The sequence below is a fragment of the Gadus macrocephalus genome, chromosome 1 (assembly GCF_031168955.1).
Source record: "Gadus macrocephalus chromosome 1, ASM3116895v1".
Taxonomy (NCBI): Eukaryota; Metazoa; Chordata; class Actinopteri; order Gadiformes; family Gadidae; genus Gadus; species Gadus macrocephalus.
The window spans coordinates 9,381,912-9,399,721 of NC_082382.1; the positions used below are offsets into that span (position 1 = coordinate 9,381,912).

At 45.1% G+C, this 17,810-nt stretch overlaps 2 protein-coding genes across 4 annotated transcripts; one reads left to right on the top strand and one right to left on the bottom strand.

Moving 5' to 3' along the window:
* Positions 1–95: 95 nt before the first annotated feature.
* On the bottom strand, positions 96–11,639 carry pou6f1 (POU class 6 homeobox 1). Of its 3 annotated transcripts, XM_060046700.1 has the most exons (12): positions 11,253–11,639; positions 10,458–10,549; positions 9,962–10,041; positions 9,251–9,440; positions 5,077–5,213; positions 4,466–4,691; positions 3,820–4,061; positions 3,377–3,505; positions 2,736–2,966; positions 2,464–2,587; positions 2,196–2,364; positions 96–1,728 (listed from the first exon to the last, which is right to left on the bottom strand). In XM_060046700.1, exons 4-12 carry the CDS (start codon positions 9,429–9,431, stop codon positions 1,383–1,385), a joined length of 1,785 nt encoding a protein of 594 aa, XP_059902683.1. In that variant the 5' UTR covers positions 9,432–9,440; positions 9,962–10,041; positions 10,458–10,549; positions 11,253–11,639; the 3' UTR covers positions 96–1,382. The 3 variants fall into 3 exon arrangements, with proteins under 3 accessions (XP_059902683.1, XP_059902745.1, XP_059902628.1); XM_060046762.1 differs by lacking the exon at positions 10,458–10,549; XM_060046645.1 differs by lacking the exon at positions 9,962–10,041.
* Positions 11,640–12,522: 883 nt separating this feature from the next.
* Positions 12,523–14,576, top strand: dazap2 (DAZ associated protein 2). Its single transcript, XM_060047132.1, has 4 exons — positions 12,523–12,681; positions 13,388–13,506; positions 13,633–13,881; positions 14,127–14,576. The coding sequence occupies exons 1-4, from the start codon at positions 12,669–12,671 to the stop codon at positions 14,253–14,255; spliced, it is 510 nt and encodes a 169-aa protein (XP_059903115.1). The 5' UTR covers positions 12,523–12,668; the 3' UTR covers positions 14,256–14,576.
* Positions 14,577–17,810: the final 3,234 nt, after the last annotated feature.

Genomic DNA, 17,810 nt, shown 5'->3' on the forward strand with positions numbered 1-17,810 from the left:
CTATACTGTAGACACAAAAAATTATAGCGTGTGAATGTGTGTGCGTGGGCGTGTAGCGGTGTAGGTGTTTAAAAACAACAAAAGCTATAACAATATTAGTCTAAGAATCTTATATTTTATTTGTTCAAAAATGACAACACAGCGTTTTTTGTAACAACAAGGTTTAGCAAACCAATATATTGTAACTTGACATTAAGATGATCAGTTCTGGATGATGCCTGTTTAGTGTTTGATTCGCAGACCCATTCCATTTCACAATAATGTATATAACGTTTGTAAAATGTTGAAGGCATAGTGTTATATTTTAATAAAATTATGGGATGAAAAGAAAGGTCAAATTGAATACTAAATACAGTATATTATTTCATGGATATGCATAATGTTAACATTAGCAGATGACATTTGGCATCATGTTGATTGTATTTTTTAACCAGTAGCTGCTACAATTCTCCAAAGTGGTTAAGTAAAAAATTATGAATGCATACATACTATATGCAACCATTTTGCTTGTCCCAAAGTCCACTAAAGTGCAAAGCATTATTGGAAGGACTGATAGAGGTACAATAAACTGCCTCTCTTTTGTCTCCAATTCACACAGCTATAAAGAATGTACGTGCAGACAGGAAACCGATTCATTCTTCTCTCAAAAGGAGAATTGGAACCATAATATTTTGCTCAACATTAATTTCACTTTCCTTCCCTAATTCATAGCTCATACTATGAATAGCTTTTTTTTTTTTATCTGGCACAAATCAACCAGGACATGTTGTGAAATGTAGATTAGTCCATAAACACTTTTATAAAAGGCAACATTTCACGGTTACACCTGGTTTACCTCAAAACTAAATCAAATGTACAACGGACGCACTTTTAGATCTTTAAGATAACCGTTAATGCGGTAAAAGAAACAGAAAGCTGTCTTGAGTTTCATTAAAACATCATACAGAATATATAAAACAAATGAGAAATTAGCAGCTATACAATTCAAAATGGCTGGCGGTTTATATCCAAAGATTCCTCACATTAGTTTATAGGTTACATGGTCACTTAAAAATGGTTAAAAGTGTAAAAAAAAAAAAATTATAATAGCCAATTTTATATATTGAAGAATAATAACATATCTGATGATATAGAATCATGCATTCTGACTCTTTTACACAAACGTACCGATACATACCTTAAAAAATGTTTTTTTTGCATACTCTTCGTGACACTCTTATGTCTCTTCCTGTATTTTCTTAGAATTTCAATTTTTTTTCACCTCAAGTCACTGTGGCTATATACAATGCAATCTGCATCTTCTCAACGCTTCCCCACTGCCATCCTGGTATAGGTCCAAGCAGCTCACCACCGCGCTCCCTCGGCTCAGAAAGGAGAGTGTACTACTGCACCTGGAAGACGTTTATCTTGCTGGTGTTTTTCAGCGTCTGTCTCCGGTTGCAGAACCACACCCGCACCACCTCGCGGTCGTAGTTGAGCTCCCGTGCGATCTCCGTGATCTCCTGGCCCGTGGGCAGGGCGTTCTTCTCAAAGTAAGTGTTGAGGACCTCGATGGCCTGCGGCGTGAAGCTGGTGCGCCGCTTGCGTTTCTTGGACGGCTCCCCGCCCACGAACTCCATCAGATTCTGCTGGCCCTTCTGGTTCCAGAGCTCCGCCTCCGCCAGCCAGCGCTCCAACACCGGCTTCAGCTTCTGGGCACTTTTAGGCGTGATGTCCAGCTTTTCGAATCTGCCGTTTCACAACCCGTCAGTTAGGTTAACTCAGAAGCATGTTGTTGAACATACAAATTATGAATCTAACACAGCATCACCGACACACTACAGCATCGCCCCCCAGGCTCCACAGATGGATGTGTGTAATTCCAAGTGTCTGAACAAAAGCTGCAGGACAATCATCCCTGTGTAAGAGCAGCCCAGTCCTCCTGTGTCATATATTAAACCTTGCCCTTGGAATCATTTAGCCCGACACAGATACAAGATGAATGCCTTTCCATCCAGCTCTCACTATAAACACCATGTTACTGCTTTTTAACAATCAAATTTAGTATTACCCCTGTTTAATCTCAATGACGGCAGGGCCTCTATATTAAAGATGAAATATTTTTATCAAATGTATCTAAATTACTACACGACTTATAATGCATGCTGATGCATGCATGAGGATGCATTGTGTTCAGGTAAGGGGGAGGGGCTTACCTGCAGATAGCTGATTGGCTGTACGCAGGACCCTCCGTGGCTGTCAGGGCCTGCCCCACTTGTGTCTGCGTCAGTCCCAAGGAGAGTCTGCGGATCTTGAAATTCTTGGCAAACTCTCGGATCTCCTCCAGATTAATGCCCTCCTCATTGTTGACCGCATGCTGGGGCTCTAGGCAGGAGGGAGGGGGGGGAAACAGTAGAATTGAGTCCAGTTATAAATACCCTGCTATGGGATTTATGCTGGGCGTGGAGGAGCAGGTGTTCATACTGCTGACAAGCTGGCCCACTGTTGCTATGTCTGCACAGGAGATGGGGATGGGCGCGGCGGCTGTCTTCACAGAGGCCTGCGGGGCGATGATGACGGGCGACTGGGCGACAGTTGTGACCGAGGCCTAGAAGGGACGGGGCCACACATCATAACACTTCAAAAAAAAGGATGCTTTTATCCGGGCCAGTGTATCGACATTTGTACCATGTCCCATTTTCCAATTTCAAATCGGTAAAAGGCTACCGGCCATACTTTGATTTAAACTATTCCACCTGCATGTTGGGCTTGTTTAGGCCGGACGCAGCAGAGTCCTTAGGCAGCATGGCGGCAGCGATGGGGGCTGCGGTGGCTCCGCCCCCGAGGGTAGCCACGATCTGGCCCTGGGCGTTGAACAGCAGCTGCGGGGCGACGGTCTGGAGCTGGAGCCCCTGCAGGGGGAGGGCGTGAGTGGCCGCTCCGCCCAGAGAGGCGGGGTTCAGAAGGAGCGGCAGCGTCCCGATGACCTTTAGAGAACCAGAGCACATTATTCAGGTCGCTCAGTACGACCGTCTCGGCCTCTTCTTCTATCACAGCGTTAGCTTTTTTTTTTTTATATATATATAAAATTCAACCAACCAATAATAGAAAATACATAAAATACTTGCATTACTCATAACAAGTTTATTATCCTGTTGTTCGATTAATGGTGTGAACATAATTTTTACAAACTAACTATAGTGTTGAAGTACAACAAAATCCAATATTGACTAATAAGAGCCGTCATTAGTAACATCCGTAATAAGTAATAGCCATCATTGGTAAAAGATGTCATACAATGAATAATAATGTGTGTGTAATGGCTCTTGAATCACAATAATCCATACACACATAGCATAAGCAGAACATAGGTAGCAGATGCCCCACGGAAACCCACCTGTCCTTGAGCGTTGGTGATGACCTGGCTGGTGATGCCCGTCATATTGGACATGGCCGTGGTGAAGATGGGAGTGGAGGTGAGCGAACTCAGGAACTGGGGCTGTGCTCCGAAGGATGCAGCGCTGAACTAAAAACAAGATACAACTTAAATGATCAACGACCGTAGCTGTACTCGTTTATCAATGCAGAGGTCTAAGCGACTGGAAACTGGATACCAATGTTAGCACTGTTATCAAAAAGAGATAGTGCCACAATTCAGAAAAACACTTTTTCGGATGTTGAACGTATTAATCTCAGGTCAACGAAACGCGGTTAACCTATAGTCCTCAACCTCTACCAGAAAAACACGTATCATGCTGCGCGCCTAACATGCTTCAAACAACGTCCTCAATCTGTCTACAACCTACTTCTTGTTCGCAGGTAAAAAAACGCTAAACTCACAATGGCGGGGTTGAGCGAGAGCCCGGCGGTCTGCAGCGCCGCCAAGGAGATGCCGGGCTGAGCCATGGTGGTAGCGATCGCCGAGGCCATCTGGGCTGCGGCCACCTGGCTCGCCGTCACCTGGGTGCCGGTCACCTGCGTGGGCTGAGACGTCACCTGCTGCAGGGAGGCGGCCTGCGGCTGGAACAAGGTGGCGGCGGTCGTCTGCAGCTGAGGCTGCAGGGAGTTGAGCACGGTCGCAGCTTGGAGAGAAACAACCAACGGTCATTGTTGAGGAAAGAGATCACGCAGACCTCAGGATCAGCAATTATAACACGTTCAGCTAAGCAATCAAATCAGAGAGAAGTATACATGCAAAACATAATGGCAAAACATAACATGTACTTGTCTTGATGTAAGAAAGGAGTAGGGGTCAGCAGCTGGATGGATAGCATTGCATTTATTTATATTAGCTTGTAATTATAGAATAATTGAACACCTACTTTTACTAAAACATGTATATATACTTTGATGCATAATAGCCTCTCTTATAACCTTACATGCCCTGAATGACTGATCAACGAACGTGGCGTTTCTCCTCACTCCCTTTATTTAATCACATTACATTATCATTATACTCATCTAATCAAACCACCAAGCGCAGTACCTTGAAGGCCTGCTAAGGGCAGTTTGAGGAGGTCCCCGGCTGTGGTGGCTGCAGTTAATCCGGGCAGCGTAGCTACATTGGTGGTGGGGAGTGTGAGCACAGCCAGGCCCCCCTGGCCCCCCAGGGACCCGGCCATGCTGAGGGGGATGAGCAGGGGTTGGCCCAGGGACCCCGCTTGGGCCATCATCCCCGTCATCAGCTGGGCAAAGCTCTCTTGCGTCAGCAACTTTGGGCGGGGATAAAGCGATGATGAGGCTCTCTGTGGAGGAGTTTCTTCCTACAAGCTATCAGAGCCTTGAACAATGAGTCATAAACTCTTCACTGACACTTTTCCTTGCACTAGTGCCATTTAAAGTATTTGCAGTGTTCACTTATAACATGTGTTGTATATTTTGGGATATTTTTATCCGATATTTTGTTTATAGCCTAGCTTTCTAAGTGTGATGTTCTTGGCATATGCACTGCTTAGGAGTTTGATGCAATAATATTTCACTATATTTACTTGTATGTGACAAATATAATTTCTAAAATCTTGTATCTTGAGGTGGAGAAGGCACTCAGTGAATTAGTGAGTGATTAGTGTGTTGAGCTTGTGATCGTCGTTAACATACCTGCGGACATGCCTGTATGTTGATGGGTAGGGTGGCCTGCGTTTGGGGTAGGGCTGCACTGATAGGAATGGTTGGCGCTAGTGTTTGGATGGCGGGGCCTGTGGCATCCACGGTTATGACCTGCTGCTCTCTGACATCTGAACAAACAGTAGAAGTGTATATTTATAACAGGTCTGATGTTATTTTTGCCATGTGAAATTATTTCAAGATCTTTTGGCAAAACTGACCTCCCACAACTGTGATGATACCATATATTTTCATACAATACGTTCTGAAATGATACCGGCAATTCAAATCATGAATTCACATTTGCCAAAACCTTGGACCTTTTTAGTCTACCTTTTTCAGCTAAACTTGGAACATAGACGTCATTGGTTAGATTTGGAGTAAGCAAGTCCTGGACCAATGGCGTAAACAGCTTGAACCTAATTTATAGTCGCATTGGGTGAACTGATCAAGCTGGCGCACGGTTCAAATGTCGATGTGTTGCGCGTCGCACGTCTCTGATATTTTGGAACTTGTGAACTGTGCATTGTGGTAACCCGGTTCCGTCTTGCCCCGCCTCCCCCCAATCAGTGAAAGTCTCTGATGCAAAAAAAGCAGAAAAAGGCGCATTTATTGAATCCAAATCATAGCATGGGCTATCTCCCGCCACGGTAAAACTACAAATCAAAGTCTGGGCTCCGTGAGCCGCTGTGGACTCTCCGGTCCTCTCTCATGCGCTGTCCCGGCCTTTGGATGCGGGCGGTCCGGCTGTGTAGTCCGTCGGTCTCCTCTGGAACGAGTCTCTGGAGCAATGGTCCGTACGGGGAGGGAATCTCGGTCCGGTCCGAGATCCTGTACTGGACCCGCACGTTCTCCTTAACCGCGTATCAGCTTCTCTTTTATACCCCTCACCTGCGTCTGATTGCCTTCATCCTTCGCAGGTGTTTCCCATTTGCGTTGAGTGGGGCCGCGCTAAAGCGGTCCCTGGCGCCCTCTGGGGGAAACGGGTGTTAGACCGCCTGTATCACCTGCCCCCTGGGCTTCCAGGGCCGCTCTGTCGGGGGCCGGGTTGCCACACTCCTCCACCCTTTGATGAAGCCCCGGGGTGCCTCTGACTGCCGGGACAGGACATCGGCGTTTGCGTGCTCCCGCCATGGTCGGTGGTCCATCTTGAACCGGTAGTCCTGTAGGGACAGATACCATCTCGTTACCCTGGTGTTGGCATCCTTGGTGGTGGCCATCCACTTGAGTGGGGCGTTGTCCGTCACCAGGTGGTATTCCCGGCCCAGGAGTTAGTACCGCAGCTTGTCCAAAACCCATTTGATGGCCAGGGCCTCCTTCTCCACGGTGGAGTAGTTCATTTCATTGGGGAGGAGTTTCCGACTGATATAGGTTACCGAATGTTCCTCCGTGTTCTAGACCTGTGAGAGAACTGGCCCAAGGCCCACCTCTGAGGCATCGGAGTGTACTATTAAAGATAGAGTAAAGTCAGGAGTTAGTAGGATGGGCACAAAGCAGAGGGCTTGTCTAAGTAGCCTGAATACCCCTTCTGCTGCCTCTGACCAGGTTACACGCTCTGGTAGAGCCTTCCGGGTAAGGTCATGGAGGGGGCTTGCCAGAGTGGCGAAACCAGGAATGAATCTCTGATAATATCCCACAAGACCGAGGAAAGACTTTATCTGCTTCTTGGTGGTGGGGCGGGGCCAGCCAAGGATGGTCTTTACCTTGACCTCCTGAGGTCGGACGTTCCTGCGTCCGACTCTGTAGCCCTTGTAGGAGGCCTCCTCTTAGCCAAGATGGCACTTGGCTGGGTTGGCGGTGAGACCCACCTTCCTCAGCTCCCCCAGGACCGCCCGTAGGTGGCGCAGGTGGACGTCCCAGCTGGCGCTATGGATGGTGATATCAGCGATGTAGGCGGCGGCGTAGGCCTGGTGTGGTTGCAGGAGACGGTCCATCATGCGCTGGAAGGTGGCCGGGACGCCATGTACGCCAAAGGGGAGTACCGTGCACTGATTAGTCTCCCAGGCAGTTTTTGTGAGGGGAACCTGCCAATATCCTTGGTGAGGTCGAGGGTGGTGAGGTGGTGAGGTAGCGAGCGGGGCCGAGCCGCTCTATTAGTTCATTGACCCGTGGCATTGGGTAAGCGTTGAATTCCGAGACCTCATCCAGTCTCCTAAAGTCATTACAGAATCTAAAAGAGCCGTCTGGCTTCGGGACCAGGACGACTGGACTGGACCAGGCGCTGTGGGATTCCTCGATCACTCGGAGCTGATGTCGTGTTGAGCGACTGTTATTCTACCGGGTATCTCTGAGAACACGTCCTGGTGCTGCAGCACAACGTCGGCGAGGTCCTGGCTCTGGGCTGGGCTGAGGTCGTCTCCCATCGGGACCTCGGGCCCGCCTTGCCGGGCGACAAGGGCCGAGGGGGCCGGAACCGGTAGGGTTGTCACGGCCTTCCACTGTTTGAGGAGGTTAACATGGTACAGCTGGGTGCCGCACCCGGTAGTTCAACTCCCCCACACGGTCGACCACCTCATACGGTCCCTGCCACTTGGCCAGGAACTTGTATTCGGCTGTCGGAATGAGGACCAGAACCCGCTCACCCGGCCGGAAGAGGCGCAGCTGGGCCCCGCGGTTGTAGTTCCGAGCCTGGGCCTGCCGTGCCTTGTGAAGGTGTTCCGGACTATGCGCCAGACCTGAGCCATTCTCTCCCGTACCTGTTCGACGTGGTCCACCAGGGTACGATGGGGGGAGGGTCGGCTCTCCCACACCTCTTTAGCCAGGTTCAGGAGTCCCCTTGGCCGCCGTCCATATAGCAGTTCAAAGGGGGAGAACCCTGTGGAGGCCTGGGTTACCTCGCAAACTGCGAAGAGGACGTGGGGAAGGAACTGGTCCCAGTTTTTATCCGTCCGTCTCCATGGCCTTCTTCAGCTTCTGCTTAAGGGTTTTGTTGAACCTTTCAACAAGCCCGTCTGTCTGGGGGTGATGTAACGAAGTCCTCAGCTGCTTCACCTGTAGCAGACTAAGAAGCTCCTTTAGCACTCGTGATATAAAAAAGGACCCCCTGGTCCGTTAAAATCTCCTGTGTTGTCCCCACACGACTAAAAAGCAGCATTAGCCCCGGGCTACTGCCTTAGCGGTTGCGGCGCAGAGGGGCAGGGCTTCCAGGTAGTGGGGGTCATAGTCCACCATGACTAATATTTATCAATGGACCCGGCTGGATTTTGGGAGAGGCCCCACAATGTCTCGTGCCAGCCGGTCGAAGGGTACCTCTATAATGGCCATCGGGATCAACAGACTTCGGGTCGAGGGTCTAGGGGCAGTGCGCTGGCACTCCAGACACGCCTGGCAGTACTCTGTAACATCCTTTTTTATCCCGGGCCAGTAGAACCTGTCTAGGATCCGACCCCTAGTTTTGTCCATGCCTAGGTGGGCCCCTAAGACGTGCGTGTGGGCCATGAAGAGGACCTTACTGATATATGGGCGAGGCACAACCAACTGCTCTGTTATTACTCCCCCCCTCTCTGCTACCCTATAAAGAAGGCCTGTCCGGGTGCAGGTCAGAATCAGTGCAAGTCTCGGATGCGAAAAAAGCTGAAAAAGCCGCATTTATTGAATCCAAATCATAGCATGGTGTATCTCCCACCACGGTAAAACTACAAATCAAAGTCTGGGCTCCGTGAGCCACTGTGGACTCTCCGGTCCTCTCTCATGCGCTGTCACGGTCTTCGGATGCGGCGGTCCGCCTGTGTAGTCCGTCGGTCTCCTCTGGAACGAGTCTCTGGAGCAATGGTCCGTACGGGGAGGGAATCTCGGTCCGGTCCGAGATCCTGTACTGGACCCACACATTCTCCTTAGACCACGTATCCGCTTCTCCTTTATACCCCTCACCTGCGTCTGATTGCCTTCATCCTTCGCAGGTGTTTCCCATTTACGTTGAGTGGGGCCGCGCTAAAGCGGTCCCTGGCGCCCTCTGGGGGAAACGGGTGTTAGACCGCCTGTATCACCTGCCCACCTGGGCTTCCAGGGCCGCTCTGTCGGGGGCCGGGTTGCCATATCATCCACACCAATGAGTGGGCCAAACAGCAACTACAAATCTCAATGGTTATGCACCTCACAAACGGCGCATCCAGGCAACTATAAGGCAGCTTTAGTGGTATTGCAATGCATCACCATTTGGAGGAATTACCTGCTCCCCTAGCGATCTTAGTGGCAGTAGGTGTGTCTTGGATGCTGCTGACGTCAGGTTGTTTCGGGGCCTGGTCGTCTCTTCCTTCCAACCTGGATTCCACTTTGTCATCTGATAACGAGGACGCAGTGGAAGAGTCTACCTCTACTTCTAGCACACGGATCGTCTCATGGCCAGACATTACAATCACCTGAAACACAGCCAGGGTTCAAGGGTTAACAGAAAGCAAAATACAGTTCAAGTAACGTAAATTGACCCTTGCAGTCCCTTCGGAAGAACCCTTCCTACAGCTCATCTTACATTATGAGAGTAAGCATGTTCGATGCGTCATCTAATCCATCCATCATACCTGATCTGGTGCTTATCTTTTTCATGCAATCCTTTGTTGATGTTGCTTTATACAACCCTGGTCTCAAAGATTCCTAATTTTATCTATGTTTAAGTCTATCCCATCTAAATACAGCCATTTTTGTCAAACCTTTTTATTTTTTTTACAAAACATTTCCGCATTTATACTGATTATTCAGTCAATATTCTTCAGGGTTGGGGTTAGGTCTCGGCACCTAACCTAGCCATATTGAACCCGGTTTGGAGAGAGACACGTGACTCATGGGATGAAGGGATAATGACGGACCGAGGGGACGGGCAGCAAGACAACCTTGGCTGAAGGGCAAGGTGCAGAGACAACGCAGGAAGAGAGAGGATGCATACCTGGTGGTCTTTGGCAGGAAATTTCAAAGTGCAGGAACTAAATGGCTGAATAAAGACTTCTGCAGTCAGACAGTGAATGGCTACGGAGAACAGAGAGGCCAAGCATATGTTAGGACACAGTGAACCAAAACAAAACACACAAAAAAAGACAAATGATTAGAGCATGGGTCCCCCAAAGCAAGTACAAGTGCATCAGCCCACAAGCAGATCAAGCAATGCTCTCTCAAGCGTTCTTAGCATTCATAACAAGAAGCATTGCTTATGTTTGCTGACCGTGTCTACATAGAATGTTGCCGAAGGAAAACAAATATATTTGATCAATAAGCATGGCAGCAGATTGGTACACAAAAACGCATCAAGTTGAGGGTAGTGGTAAAGCAGAGTATTGCATGTTATAGTTATGATATGGTAAATGAAGGCGACATCAGTCAATGATCTCAAAGCTACCCAGGGTTTAAATCAGTTTAGTATTCTTGCAGTTAGAGGCGGGGGGTACCTGTTCATTGACAGTAAGTGGGGCAGCCTTAGCAGGGATGTCCTGTGAGTCCATGTTTTTAGCACACATACAACCCCTCTGCAGCTTGAATTCTGTGACAACATAAGGAAGACACCAATGCATGTAGTCACTTATATGTATACTTTACGACAACCATAAACAAAAACTACTATCAGGGTTTGCACACGGCGGGGACACGGACCGGGGAACCATAAATAGTGTGGGTATCTTGAGGGGAAAGCATAAGACATGGACACATGGTTAGGACTTTTTCTTTGATTCATGGCTATTTCTGTCACGCTATGAATAGATTATATTTGATGGGCCTAAACAGGCCCACCCTCTCTGTTGTACTTGAACACGTTTTGGGAGAACATGAATGAAGGAGCTGCAATGTACATGAGGCGGTCGTCAGTGATGAATCAAAAGCTCAAAAAATACAATGATGACCATTTTCTGACAGTAGGACCCTCTTTACAAATGGTGATCTGTCAAAACTTCAGCTGGGGATAACGACCACCACCCCACCCCCATTCGCGGCAATAAAAGTCTCGCCGCGACGGCTACTTTTGGGAACAAACTGTTACCACCCGGTGTGCGCGACAGATCGCGTCTCAACCCCATGCCTAGAGACCGAATATAATGTGTTTCCCTCTCTTTATCATAAATATATAAATTATGCTAATTACGAGCATTGCATATTAACCCAAACTCATTTCCTCTCGCCGCGCTTCGTCGCTACATAGGGATACGCGGCGGGCAGTATTAGACGGGTGGGAATTATTTGCAACTTACCAAGCAGATCTATTTTATTTTCAGTTGTCCTCCCCTTCTAAATGGTCCTTGTCACAATTTGTTTCAGTCACACATAATTAAAAATTCATCTCAGCTTCCAGACAGGCGCTGTGACTGCACACAAAAGAGGCATTTGCATTGATAAGGAGGGGTTGCAATGTGAGGATCTCCTATTTCTCAATATTTAATGACGTTTTCCTTTTGGACAACAATTCAAATCATCAGAAATCCTCCGGGTGTCAAATTAAAAAGCCATTATCTGTTGTAAAGTAAAGGAAAATTAGAAAAATGTGGCCCTTTGCACTACGTCATGAACATAATTTATGCAAGAAAAAAAGCCTTGCATTGAAAAATGTCTGCCTCGACTTCAGTGGAGCTGCGGTTCTCTTAAAGGGACAGTGCATCCCTCTTAAAGGGAAAGTGCATCATACAAGGGGGAGAGGGGTGGGCTATTGTGCGTTTGTATTTGTATGTAGGTCTTTAGGCAGAAACACAAAGTATGTGCCTATATTCAGAACATTAGACATTAAATACATAACATTCATGCAGACAGTCTATTAGGCGGATACAGTGTTTGTTAAAATATTTGATAATGATAATGTATTAACCTTAAAATCAATTGTTCGACAAACCATAAAAACATGTCCTAACCATGAATGTGAGCATTCTAATATAACATTTGTATAGCAGGCGAATAAGACACTTTAGGGGCAAGAAGGTCTAGATACATTTGACATTTTTTGTTGCACACCATCCATATCTTTGGATGGAATTCACGAAGCTTTCTAAGGAAAACGTAGATGTAAATTACTACTGATAAAAGTGTCTGCTAATAATGTACCTACTTTCTGATAAATGTTACCGCCTCGTTCCTAGGCGTTCTCATCTCGCGACGAAAAGCACGGGAAGAGATGCTTCAAATGAGCGTTATTGGAAGGGAAGTTGGGACTTTCTATTGCATTGATTTTATCTGTGATAGAGGGAGGGACTTCCAATAAAGGGATATTCGAGTTCGAGTTACATGTTTTGGATATTGCTTTGTAAAACGACGCATGCATTCTCATTGATGTCGATATTTGTGTCATTTTCTCATTCTTCTACTAGCGCTTGGGATTGTCAACTGGCCTGGCGTGTACAGCTCAGAGGAAGTGAACATACCGGGTGTTGTTTGTAGCAGAGCGACAAACCGGTACAATGAAGGATCATCTCCCAGCCTAAACTGGCTCAGACCCGTGACAGTAACCTATAGGTGGCGCAAGCAGTTTCATAACCAACCCCATCTGAGTGACGTAACCGCTAGCGCCACAACAAGCTGGAAAACAAGGAAGTGTAGTGTAACCTGTCACAAGGCCCCGTTAAGACACCTGAATCTGCGTTTATCCTTTCAAGCTATCTTATTCTACAAAATACAGAACCATGAATAACAAAGGTAAGCCTCGGATGGACATCATACGTCTTGATTAGTGGAACCTGCTCGCGTTATGTAACTAGATGGATAAATGTCGCCGAATCTCGAGTACGAGCGGGTTTAACGTATCAGCACAACAATGATTTACCTGATGAGATTGTGTTTCTGTTTGCATTGTTGCTATTGTGTCGGTTTTTTGACAGCTTCATCTAATCTCGATTGAAGTTGAGCGTTCACAGTAACTGAGTTGGTTGTCCTTAATCAATGTCACCATCGTTTTTTACATGTTAATGCCACTAACGTTGATCTGTGGCCGTTTTCCCCGTAACGCTCTCTATTGTCTGCTCAGATCTTCGAGACAAAGCTGTCTCTCTAAGTCTAACTAGATGACTTTTTATTTTTTGCCTCTGGCTATCTTTCTGTTTCTCCCATCTGTTGAAAAAGAAGGAAATAATGACAGTCTACGATCGCATTTCGTGAGAAATCGCGAATGCGTCTGACGGCGATCTTCGAGGTCATCGTTTGTATAACTGAACGATAGCCATCAAATCACATTAAACCTCACGATTCATCCATCACCATGGATTTCTATGGAGAACGAAATAAAAAAATAAAAAGAGCTACAACCCTACATATATAGCGAAATCGCCCATGGGTGTTTTAATTATTATTATGTTATTTATTATTTAATTTTTTGGTCGATATTTATTTATCTTTTGCTTTTCAGGTTCATATCCCCAGCAAGGGTTGTACCCTCAACAGAACAGCGCACCTATCTACCCTCCTGCGATGCAAGTATCCCCTCAGGCGCCTCCATACACTGATGCACCTCCTGCATACTCTGAGGTAAGTTATGGAGAGAACTAAGTAGCTCCTAAATACACATCACTAGCAATCACAAAAATATCTTCGTTTAATCCTATTCCAATTAATATATTGAACATTTATTGAATCAATTCTCCCTCTTTACAGATATACCAGCCCAGATTTGTGCTTCCACCCCAGGTGCCTGGCCAGGTACCTCAGATGTCCTCTCCATACCCCGGGGCACAGATGTTCATGCCCATGCAGCAGCACATTCCAGTGGGGGCAGTCGGCCAGAATGTCCCAATGGCTTACTATCAGATGGGAGCCATGTACCCCCCTGGCTCAACAGTGATGGTAGATGGAGGCTATGATGCCGGGGCACGCTTCGGGGCCACCAGCAGTGTTTCCATTCCGGTGAGACGCTGCATATTACAAGAATATGTGTAATGAGAAGTACTTATAAATAATAAGTATTAAACCCCTATATTGGAATTTGGTCACACTCTATATGTGACATATAGAGTGACACTCTATATCAACTGTTTCCTACTTTCATGCTTCTTGAAATGAGTTATGATAAATTCCACAACATTAAAACACATCGGTACTTGATTTGTTTTTGCGTACCCACGTTGACCCTTTTTATTCTCCTGTTCCAGCCCCCACCCCCTGGACACCCCCCAAATGCCGCTCAGCTGGCGGCCATGCAGGGTGCTAATGTTGTGATGGCACAGCGCAAGAATAATTTCTTCCTGGGAAGCTCCGGTGGAGGTTATACCATCTGGTAACGGCAGCCATTCTCGACGAATCCCCCTCCCCTTTTCCTTCCTCCCTGTATTCCCAACCTCATTCCCTTCTTCCAACGCGACTATGCCCTTACACCCCATCCCATATGCCTCCCTTTTAAGGCTGCTCAGTCACGCCATGATACTGATATCACCTAACAGAATGTAATAACTTAGAGCCCTATTAATAGGTACAGTATTCCACTTGCTACGGCATTTTTACAATTGATTGAGACCACTGCCCAGAGTGGCTGTCGAAAAAAAAAAAAAAGTCTTTCAGAAATTCATTCCAAGAATCCTTTATCAGATTCGGTCAATCCAAAATTCCCCCCCAAACTGGTTCTTTTGAAATTCTTTGTGGATTAAATCCGGAAAATCTTGTGTTTTAGATGTTCCTTTGTATTGAGTGAAGCTCATGTTTGAAATGTTTTGCATTCTACTTCACATTCATATTCTGTCTTAAATTCTGGACATACTAAAAGCCTTGAAGCCTAAATGCTATAAGCAAAATGTCCATGTCACACTTCTACAGGCTCCATGTTACCTGATCAATTTGAGGAACATATAACAAAAAATAGCTTACGGCATTAGTCAAGCACTAGATAAGTGGTTTACTGTACCTTGTCGGGCAACTGGTAGATAAAATGAACAAGTGCCAAAGAGCACTCGAGATATCCGCATATTAAAGCAAAGTAACTTAAGTAAACCTAAAAGAAGGAATTTTAAATCGAGTCCTAATAGTGAGCTGAGTAAAATGGAGTGGTTGGTGTCAACATTTTAGTTGTTTGGTTTTCTACCATTGTTGTTTTAGAGTCGGATACCCAGCGTTTTACACTTAGTTGATTATTGTATGGACTGCAACAACTATTACTTGCTGTTTCTTCTTGTGTTTTATGTATGTACTCTGGCATGATCTGTTTAAAATATTTTATTACATTTAGGAAATAATACAACCTTTTTAATATCCATGTGTAACCAATCACGATGTCAAGTGACTCCTTAATTTCTGCTTTCCTTTTTTTATTTATATGCAGATTTTTTAATTACATTATTTGTTAGCCTAAAACATTTGTTTCGTATAACCAAGAAGCTGGTTGTACCAAAGACCTGTTCTATAGTGCTACCATGTGTGAATGTGTTGTGAATGTTTTTATGTCACGATTTTGAAGCCAACATATCATTGCAAAAGCCTTTGTATTTGATAGCCAGAGTGATATGAACCCTTGAGTTAATTCATCTAAAAATGCACTGCTTTGAAAATCTGCGAAGACCCACGCATAGCAACTGCTTTTTTATGTTCTTTTCTTTGTTAACAAACGTATGACGACTCTGTGCTTTGTAGTATTTTAGTATTTTAGAATACTTCTTTAACATTAAACATGGTCTGTTCATAAAATATGCCCAACTGCAGTTTTACCTTTTACTAGCATCACTGCCTGCACACCTACTTAACCAGGACACTTATGCTTATTAATTAACCTAAAGAAGATGTACTTATGAATACGATATTAAGGTAATGTCAGGATTTCCTGCCGGTATGCATACAATCAGCTGATTGAGTGGATTTTTAGTGTTTAGTAACATGTGTCACTGGGTATCCGACATAGCAATTGGTCTTAATAGCTGTGGCCAGCACAACGAATTCCATAGTTGTCAAATGGAGCTTCTCGTTTGTTTTTCCTCAATGTCAGCCTGACGAGGTCACCGAGAGCTGACAAGAAACAACTGCATTAACTGCAAAAATATCAGATAAAAGCGATGCATGGCTGCAGAATGTGCTGTTGTATTCCTCAGCTTGGAACAATTTGGTTCTTTTTGGCCACAGCCTTTAAACCTTTTTTTGTCATTACATGATATTTTTGTCCTACTTAAGATTTAATTGTGTTTTTAATGCAACAGAATGGTGGCCTAGTCCCAGCAATATGAAGAACTGTAATCTACAGGTTAATCAGTAGTCGCCATGCCAACCACAGCCAGCATGGAATGGAATTGTCTTTGGATTATGGACATTTAGTCAGGGATTCTCTAAACTATTTTGTAATGTGTACTGAGGTGATTTGATGAGCTTTGGTATGGCTTCTATCTTTTAAGATTACTAAAAGGAGATGAGTGTCACTTCAATTTGCTGAGACATGTCAAGGGGAACTCTTTGCAAGAACTTGGGTGCACTTAACTTTTTACATTAAACTTAAAATTTAAAATGACAAATTAGAATAAATGTTATTTTGGAAATTTGAAATGACCGTTTATCTTGATTTTATCTAGAAAACGGATATGTATACTATGACAAAATGTTAGTTTTTATGACCAGTAGTTAGTTTTCCTATTCATTGTTCATTAATTATTCCATTATGGTAATTTAGTTTATATTATGGTTACTGTAAATCCAAAATTGCTGTCAATTTGCAGCTAGTTAACAAAAGACATAGTATTGGCACATTTGATGACAAATATACTGTAATAGTGTAGACATGGCGTTTCATGGAATAAAGTTGAAATATTGTGGGTATCTTACATAATTGTTTAAATTCTCGGATCAAATAATTACGTATTCAAAAAAATAAATCAGTGTCCTCTATATTTGGCAAAACTGACAATTCTGTTTCTGTGTAACAAACGGCAAACATAAAAATACAAGGCACGTGCAACAAGAGAAAAACAAAAATTGCACATTATTAAAAAAACTGTTTTGACCATTTCAAAAAACATCCTGAAATGACTGATGTGCTGTATACATCGGGAATATAACAGATACTGCATAGTAAAAACTAATCCTGGCTAAAATATTGATTGTCAAAGCACCTCGTCACAATGATGACCTAGACAAAAATGGAGGGAACCACCTGCTCACGCCTTATGTCTGTAAACACCTGTTCTCACGGGCAGCTGCTCAGTGGCTACACATCCATGTTCACTTTTTTTTTTTCATTCCCCTTTTTTCATTCCTGCTTTTGGCCTGTTGCAGCACAAATAAGAACACATTCCACGTAGGGCAGACAGCACACAGCAGAACAGATAATACTCCCATTCATCCATCTCTTCTCTGTGTGTCCAACAAGGTCCATTCATTTCCTCGGCATGCTGGTCAGCATTAACCAGGGTTCATATAAAGTATTCCTTCTTGTCATTGGGAGCCTGGTTTGGTTTGTGGTCTTCTGCCAGGTCCTCTCCCGGGGCAGGCTCCCCGGTGGTCCGGTAGGCGCCTTTGTTGTGGCACAGATAGCGGTAGAGTAGGAAGCCCACCACTGCTAGGGTCACCAGGAGCACCACTGGGAGGAGCACAGCAGCAAACACCATCTGGATGAAGGGACTTTTACGGCACTTAAGGAAAAGGAAAAGATTTCTAAAAGGCTTAAAACTTTATAGTTACCTCCAATAACGGTGGACTCTGTGTGCATGGGAGCGGCTGTGGTGACTGGAAAATATCAAGACAACCGTTCATATGAAATAAAATGAAATACAATGATGAAACGTGTTGCACTATATATCCCCAAAATACCCCAAAAATTCTCATAATTATTAAATAGCCAAAGAACTATCCCAATAATTAAACACAAA